General features: G+C 46.3%; 1 protein-coding gene across 2 annotated transcripts; it reads left to right on the plus strand.

The window, feature by feature from the left end:
* The first annotated feature begins 293 nt into the window (after positions 1 to 293).
* LOC147625782 (NADH-ubiquinone oxidoreductase B8 subunit) lies at positions 294 to 19331 on the plus strand. Of its 2 annotated transcripts, none has more exons than XM_086817350.1 (3): positions 294 to 483; positions 1443 to 1549; positions 18966 to 19331. In XM_086817350.1, exons 1-3 carry the CDS (start codon positions 398 to 400, stop codon positions 19055 to 19057), a joined length of 285 nt encoding a protein of 94 aa, XP_086673476.1. In that variant the 5' UTR covers positions 294 to 397; the 3' UTR covers positions 19058 to 19331. The 2 variants fall into 2 exon arrangements, with proteins under 2 accessions (XP_086673476.1, XP_086673475.1); XM_086817349.1 differs by having other exon boundaries at positions 295 to 483; positions 19003 to 19331.
* The last annotated feature ends 764 nt before the right edge of the window (positions 19332 to 20095 follow it).

The following is a 20095-nucleotide window of genomic DNA, read 5'->3' on the forward strand; positions in this document are numbered from 1 at the left end:
GTTTGTGGCATATTTGGTTAACTAGGAACGCCTTCATATTTGATGCAAAAGTTGGTATTACAGCTCACATAGGTCGTATAGAAGGGCTACTATTGTGGCAAGTCTCTTCCTTGCGGTTAGCTCATTTGGTGGAAAATGATATGGCTATATATTGGATGAGAGTACTCTGAACTATACCTATGATTAGGATTAATTAGTGAGAGAAAACTAGTGACCGTGTAACTATTGTGAAGTAAATTTTGGTAATATATCTTCTATTACAAGAGAAAAAAAAAGAGAGGAGATTTCCTCATATATATTTTTTTCTTAGAACTGTTTGGCCATATTACTCTGGTGCTACAAAGTTCCATTTCTCTCAGGAAAGAGGGACAGGAAGACAGCGCGCATTCTAGCGATCATGTCGTGGAGAAGCAAGATTGCGCCTGCCATCAAGGAACTTCGCTTTCACTTTTGCCAGACCTCGAGCTCCAGTGCCTCTGCCCGGTATGTCACGTTTACTCCTCTCTGCTTTTCTTTTGCTTTTTCCTACGGTTTTTCATTCTCTGATGGCTAATTGGTCCAGGATTTTTCATAAGAAAGGGTTTGTCTTTCGTGAATGGCAGTTTTGGGATGATTAGGTTTGCGATGTAGGCGTAACTCTCGTTTTCTGCACATTAATGTGTATTTTTCATGGCTTTGGTAACATTGGACCTACAGACAAGGGCCCAAAAATACACGCTAAGATTGGGAGAAGGGGTTGTTGCAGTTTGAGACGCTAATTGCAGGACTTGGAAAGGCAGAGTATCTTAATTTATCACTGCAAATGCAGTACTTTCTGGGTCATAATCAGGTGTCTCCTTCAGGGGGGGTGGGGTTGGTGGGTGGTTGGATGAGGGAGATCCGCCGTCCATGTGGAATGGTGGCCATGTGTCTTACCCTTTTATGGGTGAGGAGATATCTGTAATATGTGAGGCAGGGTGGCTCAGTTTGGTCTGCTTTTGTAATCCCAATTTCGTAAATGAGAATTGTATACTGGGTTACCCAACATTCCATGGCCATGCGGGAATCGTATACTGGGTTACCCAATTTCATAAATGAGAATTGTATACTGGGTTACCCAACATTCCATGGCCATACGGGAAGGGGGGGGGGGGGGGGGGGTTGGACGAGGAAGATTGCCTGTCCAGGGATGGCCTAGATGGGCTCATGCTGGCGGATGGGCGGTTTTGCAATGAGTCTTAGCAGGCCTGAATTTTAGAAGTTCATGGATTTTGTGCCTGATATGGTCAATAAGGAGCACTGTGTGCAAAAGGCTCAGGCTGCAGCAAATGATTGCCATTGCTTTCATGATTCATTGGTGTCTTTAGGTTAATACCTTGTTATGTTAAATGGGTGGACGGATTGCACATGCATTGCATTTGCCCCTTCATAAAGTACAAATAGTTCTATGCTGTCTATTGCAGGGAATTTGTACAGCGAAATTATAAGGACCTGAAATCGTCGAACCCACATCTTCCTATCCTCATACGAGAATGCAGTGACATCCAACCTCGGGTCTGGGCACGTTTTGGTAAGTATTGGATGTGTGACATGTCTAGAGTATCAGCCAGGATGTTGAATTTTGGAATAAAAATTTGCATGGTTATTATGGGGGTATTGTGTGATATGAAGTCAATAACATTAATGACATGAAATGTACCAAATACGGGTCTGCCTCCTTAGAGAGTAAACTTTTAATTCAATGTGCATGGTCTCAAGCCTTGTGATGGGAAAACTTTGAAATTTTTGCATACTGTTTTTTCTTGCTGTGGGGTGTGAGGCCCTTGTTAGGATTCATCTCCTGTTTGTACCATATTATACCTTAGGGAGTGAGGGCCTGTGATGTAGGTGTGCCCGTCCGTGGGAGGAGTGGCCTGTTTCTACTGGCTGATTGCATGTCCCTTGCCCATATATATTGGGGCTCTTGCCCCCCCACACAGTTGTACTGGCTATCTTGTGTATATAGCAGAGTTTACACCACTTCTCTCTTGCACCTCTGCGTTTTTCTGCTTTCAGATTTTTGTCTTATTTCCGCTGCACATTCTGACATGGAGTTGGCTTGAAGCTATGGAGACGGTGAGAGCTTGTGGGGCTGCTGTACTTGGTGCTAATTGGAGAGTGTTTGGGCTGTCCTGGACGTGGAGAAGCAGGTAGAAGGTGGGCATCATTGCTGGACAGCCACCTTGCAAGAAAGTGCAGCCTCTTCTTCAAATTTTTTTTCCTACCCACTCTCCCTTCACAAGATCATGTGAACCCCCGAGATGGCAGATTTGCTCGAGATGGCAGAGAAACCTGTGAAGATCCCCACCCTCCCGACGTTCTTGGTGGACTGACAGTCGGATGGGAACAACTATGGCATTTGGAAGGTGATGATGGAGTTTGTTTTGGAATCTTATGATTTGGGTGATGTCGTCATGGTTGGAGTTTCAAGGCTAGATCCGGCGGAGGAGGACTCTTCATTATCAGTAAAAGAGCGAGAGGCCTAGGCATAGTTGTGGGATTGTATCAATGCCCGCGTGTGCTCTTTCATCTTCCTTAATTGCACACCCCAAGTGATCAATCGTATCAAACGCATGACAATGGCTCGAGGGATTTGGCAGCACTTGGCCTCTTTGGACAATTGGGTATCACCCATGAAGAGAGTTTCCTTGGAAGTGGAGATGGAAGTGTGAATCCAGCAAAGTCTTCGACGATCGGTATCACCCATGAAGAGTGTTTCCTTGGAAGTGCAGATTTGAGTGATGAATCCAGCAAAGTCTTCGACGATGCAGAAGCACATCAACAAACTCCAGGCTCTTCAGCAGGAGGTTCTTCAGGTTGGGAAGGAGATATCATCAGAGGACTGGCCATCATCTTGCTGTCTCATCTGTTCTCTTAATACTCAACTTTCTATTCTTCTTGATTACCAGTGGGAGGCTCAACACCATTACTTAGGAGTGTAGATGTGAGTGATGAATCCAGCAAAGCCTTCGACGATGCAAGAGCACATCAACAAACTCCAGGCTCTTCAGCAGGAAGTTCTTCAGGCCGGGAAGGAGATATCATCAAAGGACATGGCCATCATCCTGCTGTCTCATCTGTCCTCTTAATACTCAGCTTTCTATATTCTTCTTTGATTACCAGCGGGAGGCTCAACACCATTGCTTGGAAGGAGCTTTTGTCGGTGATCTTGGACAAGGAGGAGCGGTCTCTAAACCCTCCATAGGGCGGAAGTTGTGAGGCTTTGATTGGCCAACAGTCGAAAGGTTGTAACAACAACAACAACAAGGGCAAAGGAAAGTCTTCACAGTCAAAGTCTTTTGAGAAGACGCCCGACTCAGATCGTGATGCTTTGAAGGATGAGCGAACCTGTAACCATTGTGGCGAGAAGGGTCACTACTGGAGGAAATGTCCTAAGCAGAGCACCGAGAAAGGTGTAGATTCCTCAGTTGTAGCCCCGAAGACTCCAGCTTTTGTGCACTTGGAGATTATGGACACCCGCCCGTGGGAGGAGTTCCTGGGCACTGGGCACTGGGCACTGATGACGTTAGTGGGGATGTTGTAGTATCCAGTCCATACTATGCATGATGGAGTTGATGGTTTATTGTCTTGTGGATGACTACCATGAGGTTATAAATTGCATATTCTTATAAGGTGAATTTGGACAGGTTCCTGGAATTTGGATTCATCTAAGTATATCTTTATGCTATATTAGCGGACATGCAAATTTCACATTGTGAAGTTTTCGTCCAAGTTGCAGCCAGTTGATATTGTGTTAATTCTTTCTATCTTTAGTGGTGCATATGCCCTATCAACTACCTTTTTGTTGTAATAATTCTTTATATTTGTTATGATCCTTAGTGCTAGGCTTCATTATGGTTGAGTCTGCCCTGTATCTCCGGAGCTTTGACAGAAACTTAGTACACAGACCTTTGTATGAATTTATGCTCTTATGTGTGTGTGTGTGTGTGGGGGGGGGGGGGGGGGGGGGTATGTGTGTATGGGAGGATATATTGATACCAAGTTCTACACCCACTATTGGGCACTTATGACGTTAGTGGGGATGTCGTAGTATCCAGTCCATACTATGCATGATGGAGTTGATGGTTGATTGTCTTGCAGATGACTACGATGAGGGTGTTCCCACACTTAACTCTGATTTTCCAACAATTCCCCTTCGACGTGAAGGAGTGGTGTCATGACCCTGTGTTTTTCTCTGGACAAGATGCAGATGTGCACGGGGACATGGTGGACAGTGTGAATGGCATTAGGTGGGAGTGAAGATGGAAGCCCATGTGTGGATAACCCCATGTGTGAAAGGGGGCAAAGGAATTTTAACTTAAAAGGTTTTAAAAAAACCTTTAAAGTAATTTTTAATGCCATTTATGAAGAAAACGTGGCCCATAAGCTATTTTTGGGGCCACGTGTGCTTTTTGGGAAAGAAGAGGGGCTGGCAGGCAAGGAGGCGCCTATCCCTACAGCAGGCGCATGTGCTTTTTGGAGGCGACTGCTGGATTCTGAAGGAGGGAGCTTCTAAGCCTTTCTCTGTCGCGACTGGTGGCCTGAACTTCCACGTGGATGGACTGCACGTGGGCTGGACAGAGGGACAGATTTGAGCAGCAGGCAGGCGGTCTGTTTACAGGTGGCATACGGAGGCTGAACAGCACGTGGAGGTTCTCCCTCTCTAGCTACAAGTCAGGTCAGCAGATGGGGGTGCTTCTCCTTTGACGGCTGGTCCCCAAGTAGCGCAGGTGGGCAGATTGCAGAGCAGCGCACAGCTCAGCAAGCTCACCCACTCTCTATCTCCCTTTTTGGAAAGCTGGCAGACTGCAGCGCTTTCTCTCTCTCTCTCTCTTTCTCTCTCTAGCTCTTGGAGGATGCGTTTTCTTTCTCTCTCCAGGCGGCTGGCTGGTCTGCAGAAAAGTACAGCCTTGGATTCCATGTGGTCAGGACTGTTGGCCGACCGGATTGTTCAAGCCCTTGTGGAGGGTGGCAAGTTGCAGGAGAAACAGTAGAGGGAGGGCTGAAGCTGTGGCCCATGCTCTTTTCTCTCTCTCTCCCGCTTGGTGCATAGGAGGGCTAGACTGTAGGCGCTCAGGGTTGCGTGCTCTTCTCCTGAGTGGAAAGGGGCTGGCTTCTCTTGACATAAAGGTGGATAGGGGCTGGTTTTTCATGAACATAGACATCATGTCGATGGCGTTCAACTGATGGAACTTTCAGCTTCTCTTTGCTTTGGATTCAGGACTGTTTTGGGACAGTTTATGGGCTGTTTTTGCTTGGCTGCAAATTCAGCTATGTACTTGGGTTTTTGGCTGCAAGTACAGGTCACTTGAATATGTTTCTTGGCATGGGAGTGAAGCAAGCTCGCATGGCTGCGTGCTCATGGAGCAAATTGTTTTCTTCCTGCTAGAAAGGAACAGTGGGACCTACAGTTATGGGCATCTCTATGTTGCCAGATGTTTCATGAGGGAATAGGCAACTAGATGTATGGAAACATGACAGAAGTTTCAAAGGGAAACAGGCCTAAGGGTTTCATGTGGAAACAGGTCGTAGGTTTTCTCGAAGAGACATGTTTTTGGGTTTCTCCAGGAGATAGGTCACATGCAGGCAGAAGGTACAGGACTGGACACATGATTGGTACAGCCTTGCTACTGATTGGGCAGGGGACAGGGAATCCATGACAGAGATGGATAGTACCCTTGGAAGGTAGAGAGGGTTTGTACAGGTGTGTCGACTGTATGGTATGCTATGCTGTGATACGAGTTCTCTTTTGAGAGACAGTTTGGGAGTCTGTGTTGTGATGCAGCAGGAGCACTGGATGTGTCAGGGTGTGATGCTGTTCATAGTGTGAGAGGCTATGGATGGTTGTGGCAGCCTTGATCATGGGAGAAAGCTTTTGTATGCAGGCTCAATGTGTGAGAGTCTTTCGATGTGAACAATGGCTGGATTTATTTGTGGATGCCGTGTGGACAAGAAGCCAGATGCAGGTTCTTTGCAGGCTTCAGGAGTTCTACTGGGACGACTGAATTACCAGCCTTATATTGTAATCAAAGCTCTTTTAATCAATTAAAGAAATACCGCAGGGGGCGCCACTGCGACTTGGGGCCAATCGGTGTCCGTGTACTATTTGCAGGAGCACTCTAGCTCCCCCTGTTTGTTTTCCTTTTCTAGGTCCTCAATGGTGTTGAAGTGTTTTATGTGCGAGTGTTTGTTTCACCGCCCTTTGCTGTCTGAAGGCCGGTTTACAAGTGGTGAGACCCTTACGCATAAAAGTTTCATCTAGGTATATATATCCATATTTTTTTTCCAAGTGGTGAGACCCTTACGCAAAAAAGTTTCATCTAGGTATATATATCCATATTTTTTTCCATTTTTTCCAGTTTTGCTGTAGTTGTGGGCGGTTTTTTTTCCTTGGTCGGCCTGTAGGAGTCGGTTGGCTAGGAGGGACCCACTTTTGTTGCTGACCTTTGCTGGCTGATCAGGCCATGTACTGGCTGACTAGGATAGACCTAGTCGTGGGCCCATTTTGGGGGCTATCGACCTGTTTCTACTGGTTGACTGCATGCCCCTTGCCCATATATATTGGGGCTTTTGCCCCCCCACAGTTGTATTGGCTATCTTGTGTATATAGGAGAGTTTACACCACTTCTCCTCTCTTGTATCTCTGAGTTTTTCTGCTCTCTGATTTTTGTCTCATTTCCGTTGCACATTTTGACAGCCTTGTATACATAACCAGTTCTCTCTTTTTTGCTTGTCCATTGTTGGATCAGAGGACTCCTAGCTGTGGAGGCTATGAAGGTTGTGGCAAGAAGAATGCCATGGCAAGATGAAGCTGCACGAGAGAGGGAGAGAGAGAGAGAGATGATGATGGTGATGATGATAGAGAGTGAAGTACAGAGATTGGACATGAAGTACTAGATTGCTTGATGATTAAACAAGTACAATGAAGCATTGTCACAAGGAACGACCGTTTTAGTCCCTAGAAATGTGTTTGTCCGTTTCAGGACCCCATCTGTTTCCATAGCCGTTTCTCGTTTCCCAAGTGTTATTGTCACAAGAAACGGCCGTTTACACCCCTAAAAACTCGTTTTCCCATTTTCATTCCTTGAATGTTTCTGTTCCCGTTTCTTGTTTCTGGTGACTATGCAATGAAGCCCCTTTTATGGGTTGAAAGTGCAACCTCTTCTTTGATCTTACTAAATGAGGTGTGTCATCATTGCTTACCTCAAGGGAAGATTCCTAGGCTAAGAGGGTGTTCCCACACTTAAACTATGATTTCCCAACAAACCCCCCTTTGGAGTGAAGGAGTGGTGAGACCCTTACGTAAAAAAGTTTCATGTAGGTATATATGTTCATATTTTTTTCCATTTTTTCCAGTTTTGCTATAGTTGTGGGGGGCTGTTTTTTCCTTGGTCGGCCTGTAGGAGTCGGCTGGCTAGGAGGGGCCCACTTTTGTTGCTGGCTGACCAAGCCATGTAATGGCAACTAGGATAGACCTGCGTGCCTCCACATCCCAAAACTGTATAATGAGATCTCTCTTCTTTGTCATGTCTTTCTCGGCCCTCCAAGCTTTGAGAAAGGGAGGGGGTCCCTCATGTAAGTATCCAAGTCGTGTGCATAGTGTCCGCCCATCCCCCTCGGGGGTAGAGTCGGCTACCTCGGGAATCCCCGTGACTCTCACATTGAGTCTACGAGCATGTCGCATTCGCTCCTCCTCAATGGTGGTGTTGACGATTTGGAGCCCTTCTTTTTGGGCATCCTCTTTCACTTCCTTTTTGATGTTCCTCTTCACCACTTCTACCCAACCCTCCCTTGTTGCCTCCATCTTACCTTCTAGGCTCTTGGTGATTGCCTTGGTGAGTTCCTCTGTGATGGCCTCTTTGTCAACTTCCACGATCTCCCCCTTCTTCTTTGTGGTTGGTTCCGTAGAGAGATCACCTCCGCTTTGAGGATGTCGATTTCCTCCTTCATAGTGTCCCGTTCCTTCTTCCATCCCTCTTTCTCCTCTTTCCATGCTTCTTTCTCCTTCCTTCTCTTTCTCCCTCTCCTTCTCCCTTTTCCAAGCTTCCTTCTCTTTTTGTAAAGCTTCGATCTCCTTCTCGACTTTGGAAAGTCGGTTGATGATGATGTTGATGGCGGAGTTTGTTTTCTCTGATGGAAATGTTCAGCTTATCCTCCATTTTGACTATCTCCTCTTTGCTTGCACCCTTGGCCATGTCGATGTACCTCGGAGAGAGAGAACCCGAACACTTATGTTGCTGCTTTGGAGGCCTGAGCAAGGGTGGTTGAGGAAAGGGTAGCGAACATAACCTGGTGAGCAAGGGTGGGTGAGGAAAGGGTAGCGAACATAACCTGGATTGGGCTGGGGCTTCACATGGCGGCAGCAGTAGCACAGGCGGTGACCAAAACGAAGCGACGGGGAGGGGATGCGGAGGTGATGGGGGGAGAGAAAGCGCAGGCGACGGGAAGAGAAAGAGAGAGAGGCGACGGGGAGAGAGATGCGAATGCAATGAAGCCCCTTTCATGGGCTGAAAGTACCACCTCTTCTTTGACCTTACTAAATGAGGTGTGTCATCACTGCTTACCTCAAGGGAAGATTCCTAGGCTAAGAGGGTGTTCCCACAGTTAACTTTGATTTCCCAACAAACCCCCCTTCGGAGGGAAGGAGTGGTGAGACCTTTACGCAAAAAAGTTTCATTACCTACTCTCCTTTCGAGTCCCCCCTTGGCTGATTCACCACTCAACACCTCTTGAGTCCTGTGTTGTTGTAACAGAATCGCGAGTAAACCTAGGTAGAGTATAGCAACTAATCTTTGTCACCCTCCCTTACTTTTGGCTAGGATTTATGAAATCTTAGAGTTTGGAACATACAGATTAAAGGAAAAAATACACATTTTGGGCGACGACCCGGGCAGAGGACCCTTATTGACTCAAAAGAAAAGATTCTAGAGGGCATAATCATCATCTAGCGAGTACTCTTCTGTAGGGGAAGAGAGACGCGCAAGATTTGATGACTGTGCCGATGGAGATGGCAACTTCTTCATCTTCTTCAGGGTCTTCAAGAGTTATCAAGCTAGCATGGTGCTGCACTTGTAGTTTTTTGTGGCATTGGGAGGCATTGTGCCCCATACGGCCACAATATCGACATTTTATACACTTTTTATTCTTCCAGGCCAGAGTAGCAAATGCCTTATCTTTGTGGATGGTGGTGTTGTTGGAAGTTGCCTCTGTGTAGCGACGATCTTTTTCGATGAGCAAAGCAACCATGTTGTCAAAGGCAGTATAAATGACTCGAAGGATCTCGAGGGAAGGCTCAAAGCGGCTGATGGTCTGCATACTCTTTGTTAACACCGCCATCTTGTCTTCATCACTAGGTGCATATTTTAGATTGCCAAGTTGTTGCACCATTGAATAAGAATTGGCAAGATGCTCACTAAGCTTCTTGTCTTCATGCATCTTGAAATCATAAAACTTTAATTTGAGAAAGACCTTAGAGTTTGTTATTTTGTTACCAAAAGTACTTTCTAGGTTTTCCCAGTTCTGGCATGCCATGGTGGTAAAGTCGATGTGATGTACCAAGTTGCTCTAAAGACTTAAACCAATGACGCCAATAGCTTTTTGGTTTTTTTTTTTTGCTTCCAGAATCTGTATTCAATAGCTGATGTAGGAGATACCATGATGAGCACTTAAGAGAATGTGGCCAAGAAACTAGGGTTTCAGCTCAAAATAGGCTATGCAAGTAAAATCAGGGCTGTAATCATGTTGCAAAATCACACATGGCATAGCTTCTTTGGTTAAAGAAGTACAGGTGAGCTGAATGGCTGTAGGAGTTGGATTGAGTTGACCTCGCAGTCGTGGACAGCCATCGCACAGGTGGACAACTTGGATGTGGGATGCAGATGCTGTGGTGCACAGCTCAGCTAGAGCGAATGAGGCAATGGGCACAGAAGCACGCTTGAGTTGTTGGACATTGAAGATAGCGTTGAGTAGATCGGAAATCGGCATCCAGGACGAAAAGAAAAATCTGAGGTGAGGAATGCGGGGAGGGAAAAAAAACCACCAGACTAGCCCAAAATTGGGGGCAGCTAGGTAAGGCAGGTTGGTGCCCAGCTTCTCCTGGCCAAACGAGCAGCTCAGCCGGGGTCCTTGCCCCCCCAGTCCGTCCAGCTGGCTGAGCGGTGGCGCTCAGCTCAGCCCGGCTGGCACGTTATCATGGGGTCCTCCTAGTGGGTGGCGCAAATGGGCAGTGAGAGAGGAACCAAACTTGCGCGGTGCACGAGGTCCAGATGGCGACGGGACAACTCTGATACCAATGTTGGATCAGAGGACTCCTAGCTGTGGAGGCTATGGAGGTTGTGGCAAGAAGAATGCCATGGCAAGATGAAGCTGTATGAGAGAAAGAAAGAAAGAAAGATATATTAAGCGTCTACTAAAGACCTAGTGGGCCTATAAGATCAAAGTGATACAATAATGTCCATGGCATATCTCATCATGGAATGGAAAATAAAACAAAAAGAAAACATAAACATAGCTATCTCACTTGGGTGATACAAAACTGTCCATGGAAAGAAGTCATGGAAATACTAAGAACATGGAAACATGAGAGCAGCATCAGCTCTGAGTAGATGGTATACCACTCTCCAAAATATCAAGCATGGGGCTAATGAGTATGGCCGAGAGGTCTCCCTCAGCTATGTCACGTGGAAAGGTAGCTTGGTGGCGGTGGAGCATGTCTTGGATCTGGAGTTGATGAGGTGATCGTGGTTGTGGTCGATGGGGGCGCCGGGGGCGTTGGGTATGCTGGAGTGAGGAGGCTCGGTCTGAGCTAACTCCTCTCAGGCGAGGTAGGTCCGGAGCAGCTTGTGGAGGGTCCATAAGATCCACTATATCGGTGTCCTCCACCTCCAGGGTCCGAAAGAAACTGGTGATGGTTGGTTGGCGAGGGAGGGGGATGGGTGGCTGGGGTCGAAGCGCTCTCAAGAAGGTGTCCCTGTGTCTGCGGAGCTCAAGCAGGAAGAGGCCTAGGTAACGCTGGTCCTGGAAGTCAATGATCTTGGAGAGTGGACCAAATCCCTCACAAAATAGATAGTGAAACTTCCCGTGGATCTCAAAGTATACTGGGCAGCGGCACGTCTCAACCTTTGTGTGGCATAATCGGCTGATCCTCTCCTCTCCGGGTCTCCGTATGAGCTTCTCGGCTCTGAAGATGTGCTCAGCTCTACCTGTCTCCACTCTGAGGTGATGGGATGAAACCCGTATCTGGCCAACCGCAATCCGCATGGCATGGGACATGTGAACACTCAAGTAGCCGGGCTGTTGGATGAATCCATCCTCAGTGAGCGTGAGGAAGTGATCTCTGTAGAAGTGCATCTTCGTGGGGAGCTCTGAAGGTGTGATCCATATGCAATGGGTGTAGAGGTTGAGAAGATCTAACCGGATAACCCAATTGGTATCCTTGTGAGAGAGCCGGAGAAAAGGGAGTCCAAACTATACTGAATGGGGGGTAGGTGGTCCATGCCGAGCCCATATACTGAGAACCAAGTGGAAACTAGTGCATGCCATACTCTAGAGTGGCCCTCAAGTGCTAGTTGTATTGAGGACTCCAGGCAAGCCTCGGGTACCTGTGGGGTCTATGTGATTGATGCGATGGAGGTATGTGACTGTTTGGAAGAGTGCATCCACTACCATTGGGGTTGCAGCAAACTCTGCCTGGATAATATGGTGTGGGACTGATGGTTTGCTGCGGATCATACGGGAAAACATCATGACCTGGGGCCTCTCAACTCGTTGCCAATCCTCATCGGATAAATCTACCCCCAGAAGGCTGCTCCATACATCAAGGTTGGGTGTCAAAAAGCCAGCCCTTCGTCCTGGGCTCCTGGAAATGTGCCTGGAAGCATTGCCGCTCTAGTAAGTTCAAAGGTTGCATAACACTGTGTCACTCTGGCATGTGCTGCAAGAAGCATGGTTAAGCGTGGGCCACTGAAAGTGACACCAAGGTAGACATAGGATGAGACAATCTCCACAAGATCCCCTCTATATGTGAAGCTCAATTTGGATGTGAAGGGGTGAGAGGTATTGAAGACCATTACCTTGGTTTTACCAAGGTTACCAGAGACGTTCCGTTGAGTGCAAAAGTCTTGTAAGGCATCCAACTGTCTCTGAAGCCCCTCGGCTGAGTCTGAGAGGAGGACGATGTCATTTGCATGAAGTAGTATGGGGATCAATACGCCTGCCAATGTGGGACCAGCCCCGCCTAATCCGTCAATGAAGCTCGAGATCTCATCAATGTAGAGGCCGAAAAGAGTGGGTGATAGAGGGCAGCCCTGTTTCACCCCAATAGTGTTGGAAATCTCTTGTGATGTACATCTTGGGGCTCTCACTCGTCCGGTGATGGACTCATAGAGGGCGATGATGCTCCAAACCATGTCAGATGAGACTCCTATCTCTTGTAGACGGTACTTCACCATGTGTTTCTCAACTTCAAAGCATGGGCACTAGTTCTCATAAAGCTAGATATCTTTAAAGAATACAAAGAACTCCTTAAGCTTAGTGTTCTTTGTTGGGGTAAAGGCATTATGCCCACCCTTGTAGTGTGTACAAGCCCATAAGTTATAGTACATAGTACACTTAGTACTTTTAATGTACTAAGTGCACTATGTGTACTAGTGCAAAATATACATGTGTGATAGGGGAGTCACACACTCATTCCCATGAGTTGACTTATCCCCACAACTCTCTCTCTCTCTCTCTCTCTCTCCCTTCTTCTCTCTGTGTATGTCTCCCACATTCAACATATCATCAACATACAAGATGAGGATCAATAGACTGCCATCCAAAGCTTTCTTGGTGTATAAACAGTGGATCTCTGTGTCGCCTCTTCTTCTCGTCTCACCAAGACCGTGGGCTTCACGTTTAAGCCAAACACTATCGAGTCGGCGTCTCACGGCTGATGACGCTGCCCCACGGCTGTCCCGGCTACTCCTCCCGGCTGATGGTCGACGTCGTCTTCTTTTGTGCGCAAAGGCGGCTGCAGCGAACCTGTGTGCAGAATTGGTCGCCGCTGCTGGTTGCCTACGTCCAGAACTGCGTGTGTGCGCTCACAGGTTTGACTCCAACGCGGCCGGCACAAAAGTCATCGCCGTCGACCATCAGCCGGGAGTAGCAGCCGGGACAGCCGTGGGGCAGCGTCAACAGCCGTGAGACGCCGACACGATAGTGTTTGGCTTAAACGTGAAGCCCACGGTCTTGGTGAGACGACGAGAAGAGGCGACACAGAGATCCACTGTTTATCGGCCATCGCTGCCTGCAGCTTTACTTGGCCGCCTACACGCTGCCCTGCAGAGCTTTACCTGGCCGCCTACACGCTGCCCTGCAGTACTGGTTGCAGCCGAGGAGGCTGGGCGTAGAGGAGGTCTGCAATCCCACAGCTTTTTTTTCTACAGAGCCCATAACCCGACGTCTTCTGCACTAATTTTTCTGCAGCAGCATCAGCACGATCCCCCCTTTTCCTGCAACAAAAAATCAGAAATTACGAGGTACATGCTTCAATTTTTTTTCTGGGATTTGCAATTGAGCAGGTACAATCATCAATTGAGCAGGTACAGGTGCCAAATTGCTCAAATTTTGAGCAAAATTGGCAAAATTGGGTGACATTGGTCACAATCAGAGTCAATTTGCAGGAAATTGGATGTCGAAATTTGGGGCTTTTGATGTAATTGTGCAATTAAGCATTCATACATGCTGTATGATGTGAGAAATTTCACATTCGGGCAAAATTGCAGGAAATTGATGTGCAAATCAAAGGGCTTTTGTGCCAATTGGGTTGATTTGCATGCAGGCACTCGCATTTGATGCTTTGGGCAATGTGTTGATGCCTGTCAAGCACTCAATGTGCCTGTAAATCAAGGGGCTTTCATGTACTGGATGTATATGTGGCCAGGGGGAAACATTGCGAAGACTCTGGATGCCTTCATGTGTATGAATGCAAGACTTTTATGCCTTGAATCCTCAGAAATCAGCTTGCAGTCAAGGGGCTTTTGCCCAATTTTTGTTCGGGACTGTTGTATGCAGTGGTGAGGACTGTAAAAGTCTGATTTTCACTCATTTGGACAGCCAGGAGAGCATTTATTGCTACTGTACCTGCTGGTACAGATTTGGTACAGCTTTGTACAAGTTTTGGCATGGCTGCACATTGATTTGAGTGACCAAAAGGCTCAATTTCAGCTGCTGTACTTGCCGGTACAGATTTGGTACATCATTGGTGAGCACTTGGTATTGTTGTACAGTACTTTGGAAGGGCAACAGAGCACATTTAAGGTGCTGTCCTAAATTTGCAGCAACCAGATTTTGGTGATTTCATCACATACAGTGGGAGTAGAGTTGCATTTGTGCTTCCGCAGTGGGAGATAAACTTTGGGAGAACAACTGTGAGCACTTTGTGTGCTTTTGGTGCAGTGTTTGCACATCTTGCAGGGAGTCAGGCAGTGACAGGTTGCATATTGCTATGGCAACCCCACAGGTGAGAGCTCTTCATTGCTTCACATCAAGAAGCTTGAAGGCTCACATAACTATGATATTTGGCAAACCCAGTGCTATAATGTGTTGCTCCAGAAGAAGCAGCAGAAGCCTATCAAAGAAAGGGGTGTAATGCCCGCTTCTCTTACTGCTGAAGAGTGGGAAGATATGGATGAGCTGGCAAGATCTACTATCATGTTGTCTGTGTCAGACTCTTTACTTTTCAGCATTCGTGAAGAGAAGACAGCTTGGGGAATGTGGCAAAGATTGCAGGACTTGTATGCCCAGCAAAGTGCCTCAAGCAAAGTGTATTGGTTGAAGAAACTCATAGGTCTTCAAATGAAGGAAGGGGCGTCTATGGCAATGGACGATGAGTTCAAAGCCACCTTTCTTTTATGCACTTTGCCAGAGAGTTGGGACACATTCAGGACAGCCACTAGCAATTCGAATGCTATGCTGTCATATGCAGATGTTGAGGGTGCTCTTCTTCAAGAAGAGATGAACAGGAAAAACAACTCTGTTGGAAAGTCCAATGCAATGAATGCACATGGGAGATCCCAGCAAAGGGGTAAAAGCCAAGAACGGGGAAGGAGCAAGTCCCGCTCCAAAAAGGACTTGGAATGCCATTATTGTGGCAAGAAGGGACACATCAAAAAGCAATGCTACAAATGGAAAAATGATCAAAAGGAAAAGGGAAAAGGCAAAGACAAAGACAAAGATGAAGCCAAAGGGCAAAAGTGGAGTCAAGATTGAAGAAGTCAATGTGTCACATGCAGGTGACAGTGAGGATGAGGTCCTATTCACGTCTTCACTTGATGCCCATTCACTTCTTGCAGGAGATGGTCATGGTTTGCACTCATGGATCATTGATTCAGGTGCCTCCTTTCATGTCACAGGTTGCAAAGACTTGTTTGTCAGGTATACTGCTGGCAATGAAGGAGTAGTTTATTTGGGTGATAACCATGCATGCAAGATTCTTGGCAGAGGTGATGTGAGGCTTGTGTTTTCAGATGGCTCACAGCTTATGCTCCATGATGTCAGGCATGTGCCTGAGATCAAGAAGAACCTGCTTTCTACTGGACAGCTTGATGATGCTGATTATGTTACCACATTTGGTCGTGGAAAGTGGAAGATTAGTAAGGGCTCACTGGTTGTTGCCAGAGGCTCTAAGGTGGACACTCTTTACTTCATGCATGCAGGTGTTTGTCACCATGCTAATGTAAATGCAACCGAGCTGCCGGAAATCTCTATGTGGCATAGCCGGTTGGGACACATGAGTGTCAAAGGAATGGAGCAATTGTCTCGTTTTGGTTACTTGCCTTCTCTAAAGTTTTCAAGTTTTCAGTTTTGTGAGCATTGTATATATGGCAGGCAACTCCAGTGCCCCCACAAGAAAGCTCTTGGACAGAAAGATGCTCAGTTAGAGCTTGTGCATACAGATGTATGTGAGATGCCTCAGCTTTCTTTGGGAGGGGCAAAATATTTTGTGTCCTTTATTGATGATGCCACACGTAAGGTGTGGGTTTATCCTCTTCGTTTGAAGAGTGATACATTCTCAGTGTTTGAGAAGTTTGTTGCTCTTGTTGAGAATCAAACTGGCAAAACACTGAAGGCTTTGCATTCCGACAATGGTGGAGAGTATATGTTCAAACAGTTTCAGGACTTTTGTGATGCTAAAGGCATCAAGAGGGAGCTCTCTACTCCTTATGATCCTCCACAAAACGGGACAGCAGAGAGGATGAACAGGACCATTCAGGGAGAAGGTCCGTTCTATGTTGTCACATGCTGCATTACCTCATGGTTTTTGGGCTGAAGCTGTTATGACAGCCGTTCATGTTATAAACAGGTAACCTAACACGAGGCTTGGTGGGAAAGTGGCAGAGCAAGTATGGACAGGGAAGCCTCCGTCATACAAGCACTTGAGAGTGTTTGGTTGCGTTGCGTACGTGCACATACGCAGGGAAATGCGCACCAACTTGATCCTAAGTCTCACAAATGCATATTCCTAGGATATGGTGACAGAGGTGAAATGGAGTATAGACTTTGGGATCCAGTGAATAGAAAGATTATACGCAGCAATGATGTCATTTTTGATGAAACATGCATGTATAAGGAGCCTGCAAGGCAACAGGAGCCTGGCAGAGTCATCTTTGATGATGATGGACATCATGGACAACAACCAAGGGCTGTAAATCAGCCATTACAGCAGCAAAACCAGCCCTTAAATGGTACTGAAAATGGTCCAACCAAATGGACAGCCAGAGATGGCAGAAGATATCCCTATGGATATCCCACAGTTAGAGGAGATACCGGGCATGATTTTTCAGCCTTATGGCATGGAACAGGAGCCACCAATAGGTGATATGCAGGCTGGACAGCAACCTGCAAATGATGGTCATTGGGTACGGAGGTCCACAAGACCCTCCAGAGCCCCTGACAGGTTTGTTCCAGGGGTTGACTACTTGATGCTCACTGACTGTGGGGAGCCCTCTTGTTATAAGGAGGCTTTACAAAGGGCAGACAAGGCTCTTTGGGAGCATGCCATGAAGTCAGAGATGGATTCTCTGCACAAAAATGGAACATGGAAGTTGGTGCATTTGCCTACAAGCAAGAAGGTTTTGCCATGCAAGTGGGTATACAGGCTGAAAGTTGCACCAGATGCAAAGCCAAGATACAAAGCCAGGTTAGTGGCTAAGGGCTTCAAGCAGGAATATGGTGTGGACTTTGATGAGATCTTCTCTCCAGTGGTCAAAATGACCACACTTAGAGCTGTATTAGCTTTGGTTGCTCATGATGATCTGGACTTGATTCAGATGGATGTGAAGACTGCTTTTCTTCACGGTGATCTCCATGAGGAGATATATATGCAACAGCCAGAGGGTTATACAATGAATGGAAAGGAGAAGCTTGTATGCAAGCTGAAAAAGAGTCTTTATGGGCTCAAACAGGCACCAAGGGAGTGGTATCATAAATTTGATATATTCATGAAATCCCAAAATTTCAGGAGAAGTGACATAGATCACTGCTTATACACCAAGAAAGCTTTGGATGGCAGTCTATTGATCCTCATCTTGTATGTTGATGATATGTTGATTGCCGGAAAATCTCGTAAAGAGATGGATGCCTTGAAGAAGAGGCTGCATCAAACCTTTGATATGAAGGATTTGGGTGATGCAAATCACATTTTGGGTATGCGGATACTTCGGGACAGAAATCAGCATGTGTTGTATTTGTCTCAGAAGGAATACATTGGCAAATTTCTGCAGAGGTTCAATATGGACGGGGGGAAGAAGACTAGTACTCCTTTGCCTCCATATGTGAAACTCAGTGCTATGGATAGCCCACAGTCGGATAGTGGCAGGGCTGATATGGCCAAGATTCCGTATGCTTCAGCTTGTGGCAGTCTCATGTATGCCATGGTTGCTACTAGGTCGGACATTGCATTTGCAGTGGGAGTGGTTTCTAGATACATGGCCAACCCTGGCAAGAAGCATTGGGAAGCAGTGAAAGGTGTCATGAGATACCTGAAGGGCACACAGGATATGTGCATTTGTTTTGGCAAACAGGATGCATTAGTGCATGGTTACACGGATTCGGATTATGCCGGTCATCCGGATAACCGGAAGTCTACTACCGGTTATGTGTTTACATTCACAGGAGGTGCTGTGTCATGGATATCCAGGATGCAGAAGTGCACTGCCTTATCTACTATAGAGGCCGAGTATATTGCAGCCACCACAGAGGCTTGCAAGGAGGCATTATGGCTATCTCGGTTAGTGGTTGATTTGGGTTATACAGGGGATATTCCATTGTTGCATTGTGACAGTCAGAGTGCCATCCAGTTGGCAAAGAACCCCGTCTTTCATGCAAAGACGAAGCATGTGGATGTGAAGTATCACTTCATCAGAGAGGTGATAGAGAACAAGCAAATTCAGCTTGTTAAGATTCATATGGATGACAACCCGGCTGATCTGTTGACAAAGAGTTTGCCTCCGGAGCGGTTTGCTCATTGCAGACACTTGATGGGCATTGGATGAGGCCAGTTTCAGCGAGGCCAGTTTCAGCCTTGATATGGCCTTGTATATTATCATGTACATGCTGATTTTTTCTTTTCCTTCATTTAAGGGCACTTTGCCTTTAAGTGGGAGGTTGTTGGGGTAAAGGCATTATGCCCACCCTTGTAGTGTGTACAAGCCCATAAGTTATAGTACATAGTACACTTAGTACTTTTAATGTACTAAGTGCACTGTGTGTCTAGCACTCACGTTTCTCTGTGCTTGAGGTTGTGTGTGTGTGTGTGTGCAAGCTAGCTTCCCTCTTACCCAACAAAAATAGCCACCAACAGGAGATGATATATGCTAACACTAAGGCCTTTTAAAAACTAAAATCATGCCAAGTTATTAAGGTAAAGCTGTATATTGATATTTCAATTTTTTTTGCTTGGAACTCAGGTCTGACCTTAGATCATTCCTTTTGCTTGGGTGACAGAATTCGGAGAGGAAAAGAGTATCCCATTAGACGGGTTGACAGAACAACAAATTGATGCCAAGCTGAAGGACTTAGTACTTCACAGGCCGTGTGCTTCCAGTTCAACAAGCTGAAGGATAGCTTAATGTGGCCCTGGAGCTACATTTGGGTGATGCATGAAGTGGTATCTGAGTCGCACCATAGTGTCATTGTATGTCATAAAACATGGAGTTTTAAGTAGACATTTTAACAAATTTAACGAGGCACCTTTGTACTGTCCTCTTATTCAGTGAGAGTGTTAAGTTCTTGCATGGAAACTTTTGGTATCAAAATAAACCCTGTTGTGGCTCTTTAGAATCTCAAATACACAATGTGGGAATGGTAAGTGTTTTGAAATAAGCACACAACATGGCTGTACTTATGATCAGGATGGCTAGAGTAGTTGCTGTAGCTACATATTTTTTTGCATTACAACGGATGAATTATCAAGGCTTTTACAAGGTATGGAGTAGAGATGCTATTCGAGTGGGGAGCCTCGCTTCCCTCCGTGGTGCTTGTATGGCGGAAGTCACTTGGCTTTATCTAGAGCTTAGCAAAAAAAGTGCATGTTTTAACTTTCTGCTTTCTCACCCACGTGGTTAACCTTTTACGCAATCGTTGTTGCTGCATGAGCACTTCAAAAGATGGCAGAGTGATGGTTGTAGGCAATGCACAGGAGCTGTAGAAGCACCATTACCTTTCATGGTTTAATGTCTATAGCTTCAACAAAAAAAACCTGGTCCATTGTACACACATCAAAAGGATGTACTAAGTTTGCCAAGATATCATATAAGGTGGTGTAACTCTGTACTATGTAAAGATATCGATTCTTTAGTAGCTTTTCCATTTGTGTGTTTGTTATTCAATTTTAGAGGTGCCATGAACACCTATGTTACAACTTGCTACAAAACTGTGTTGACTCTCGTATTTTCAGAGGAGTAACTCAGATACATGGAGATCTTTGCTGCCGATAATGATTTTTGTAAGTAGAGGCTATACATTTTTGTTGTTACTTCGGCTGGGTTCAGGCAGGGGTGGGAGATCCCCCTGGGCTTACCATATGGGTGGGAGTAGC

The sequence above is a fragment of the Cibotium barometz genome, chromosome 23, assembly GCF_041138505.1.
Source record: "Cibotium barometz isolate CiBa-2024 chromosome 23, ASM4113850v1, whole genome shotgun sequence".
Lineage (NCBI taxonomy): Eukaryota > Viridiplantae > Streptophyta > Polypodiopsida > Cyatheales > Cibotiaceae > Cibotium > Cibotium barometz.

Excerpts from the sequence above, each read along its gene's own strand:
- LOC147625782 (XM_086817349.1), top strand. The coding sequence starts at position 398 with ATGTCGTGGAGAAGCAAGATTGCGCCTGCCATCAAGGAACTTCGCTTT. Across the intron at positions 484-1,442 it reads AGCTCCAGTGCCTCTGCCCG|GGAATTTGTACAGCGAAATT; the intron begins GTATGTCACGTT and ends TGTCTATTGCAG. Across the intron at positions 1,550-19,002 it reads TCGGGTCTGGGCACGTTTTG|AATTCGGAGAGGAAAAGAGT; the intron begins GTAAGTATTGGA and ends CTTGGGTGACAG.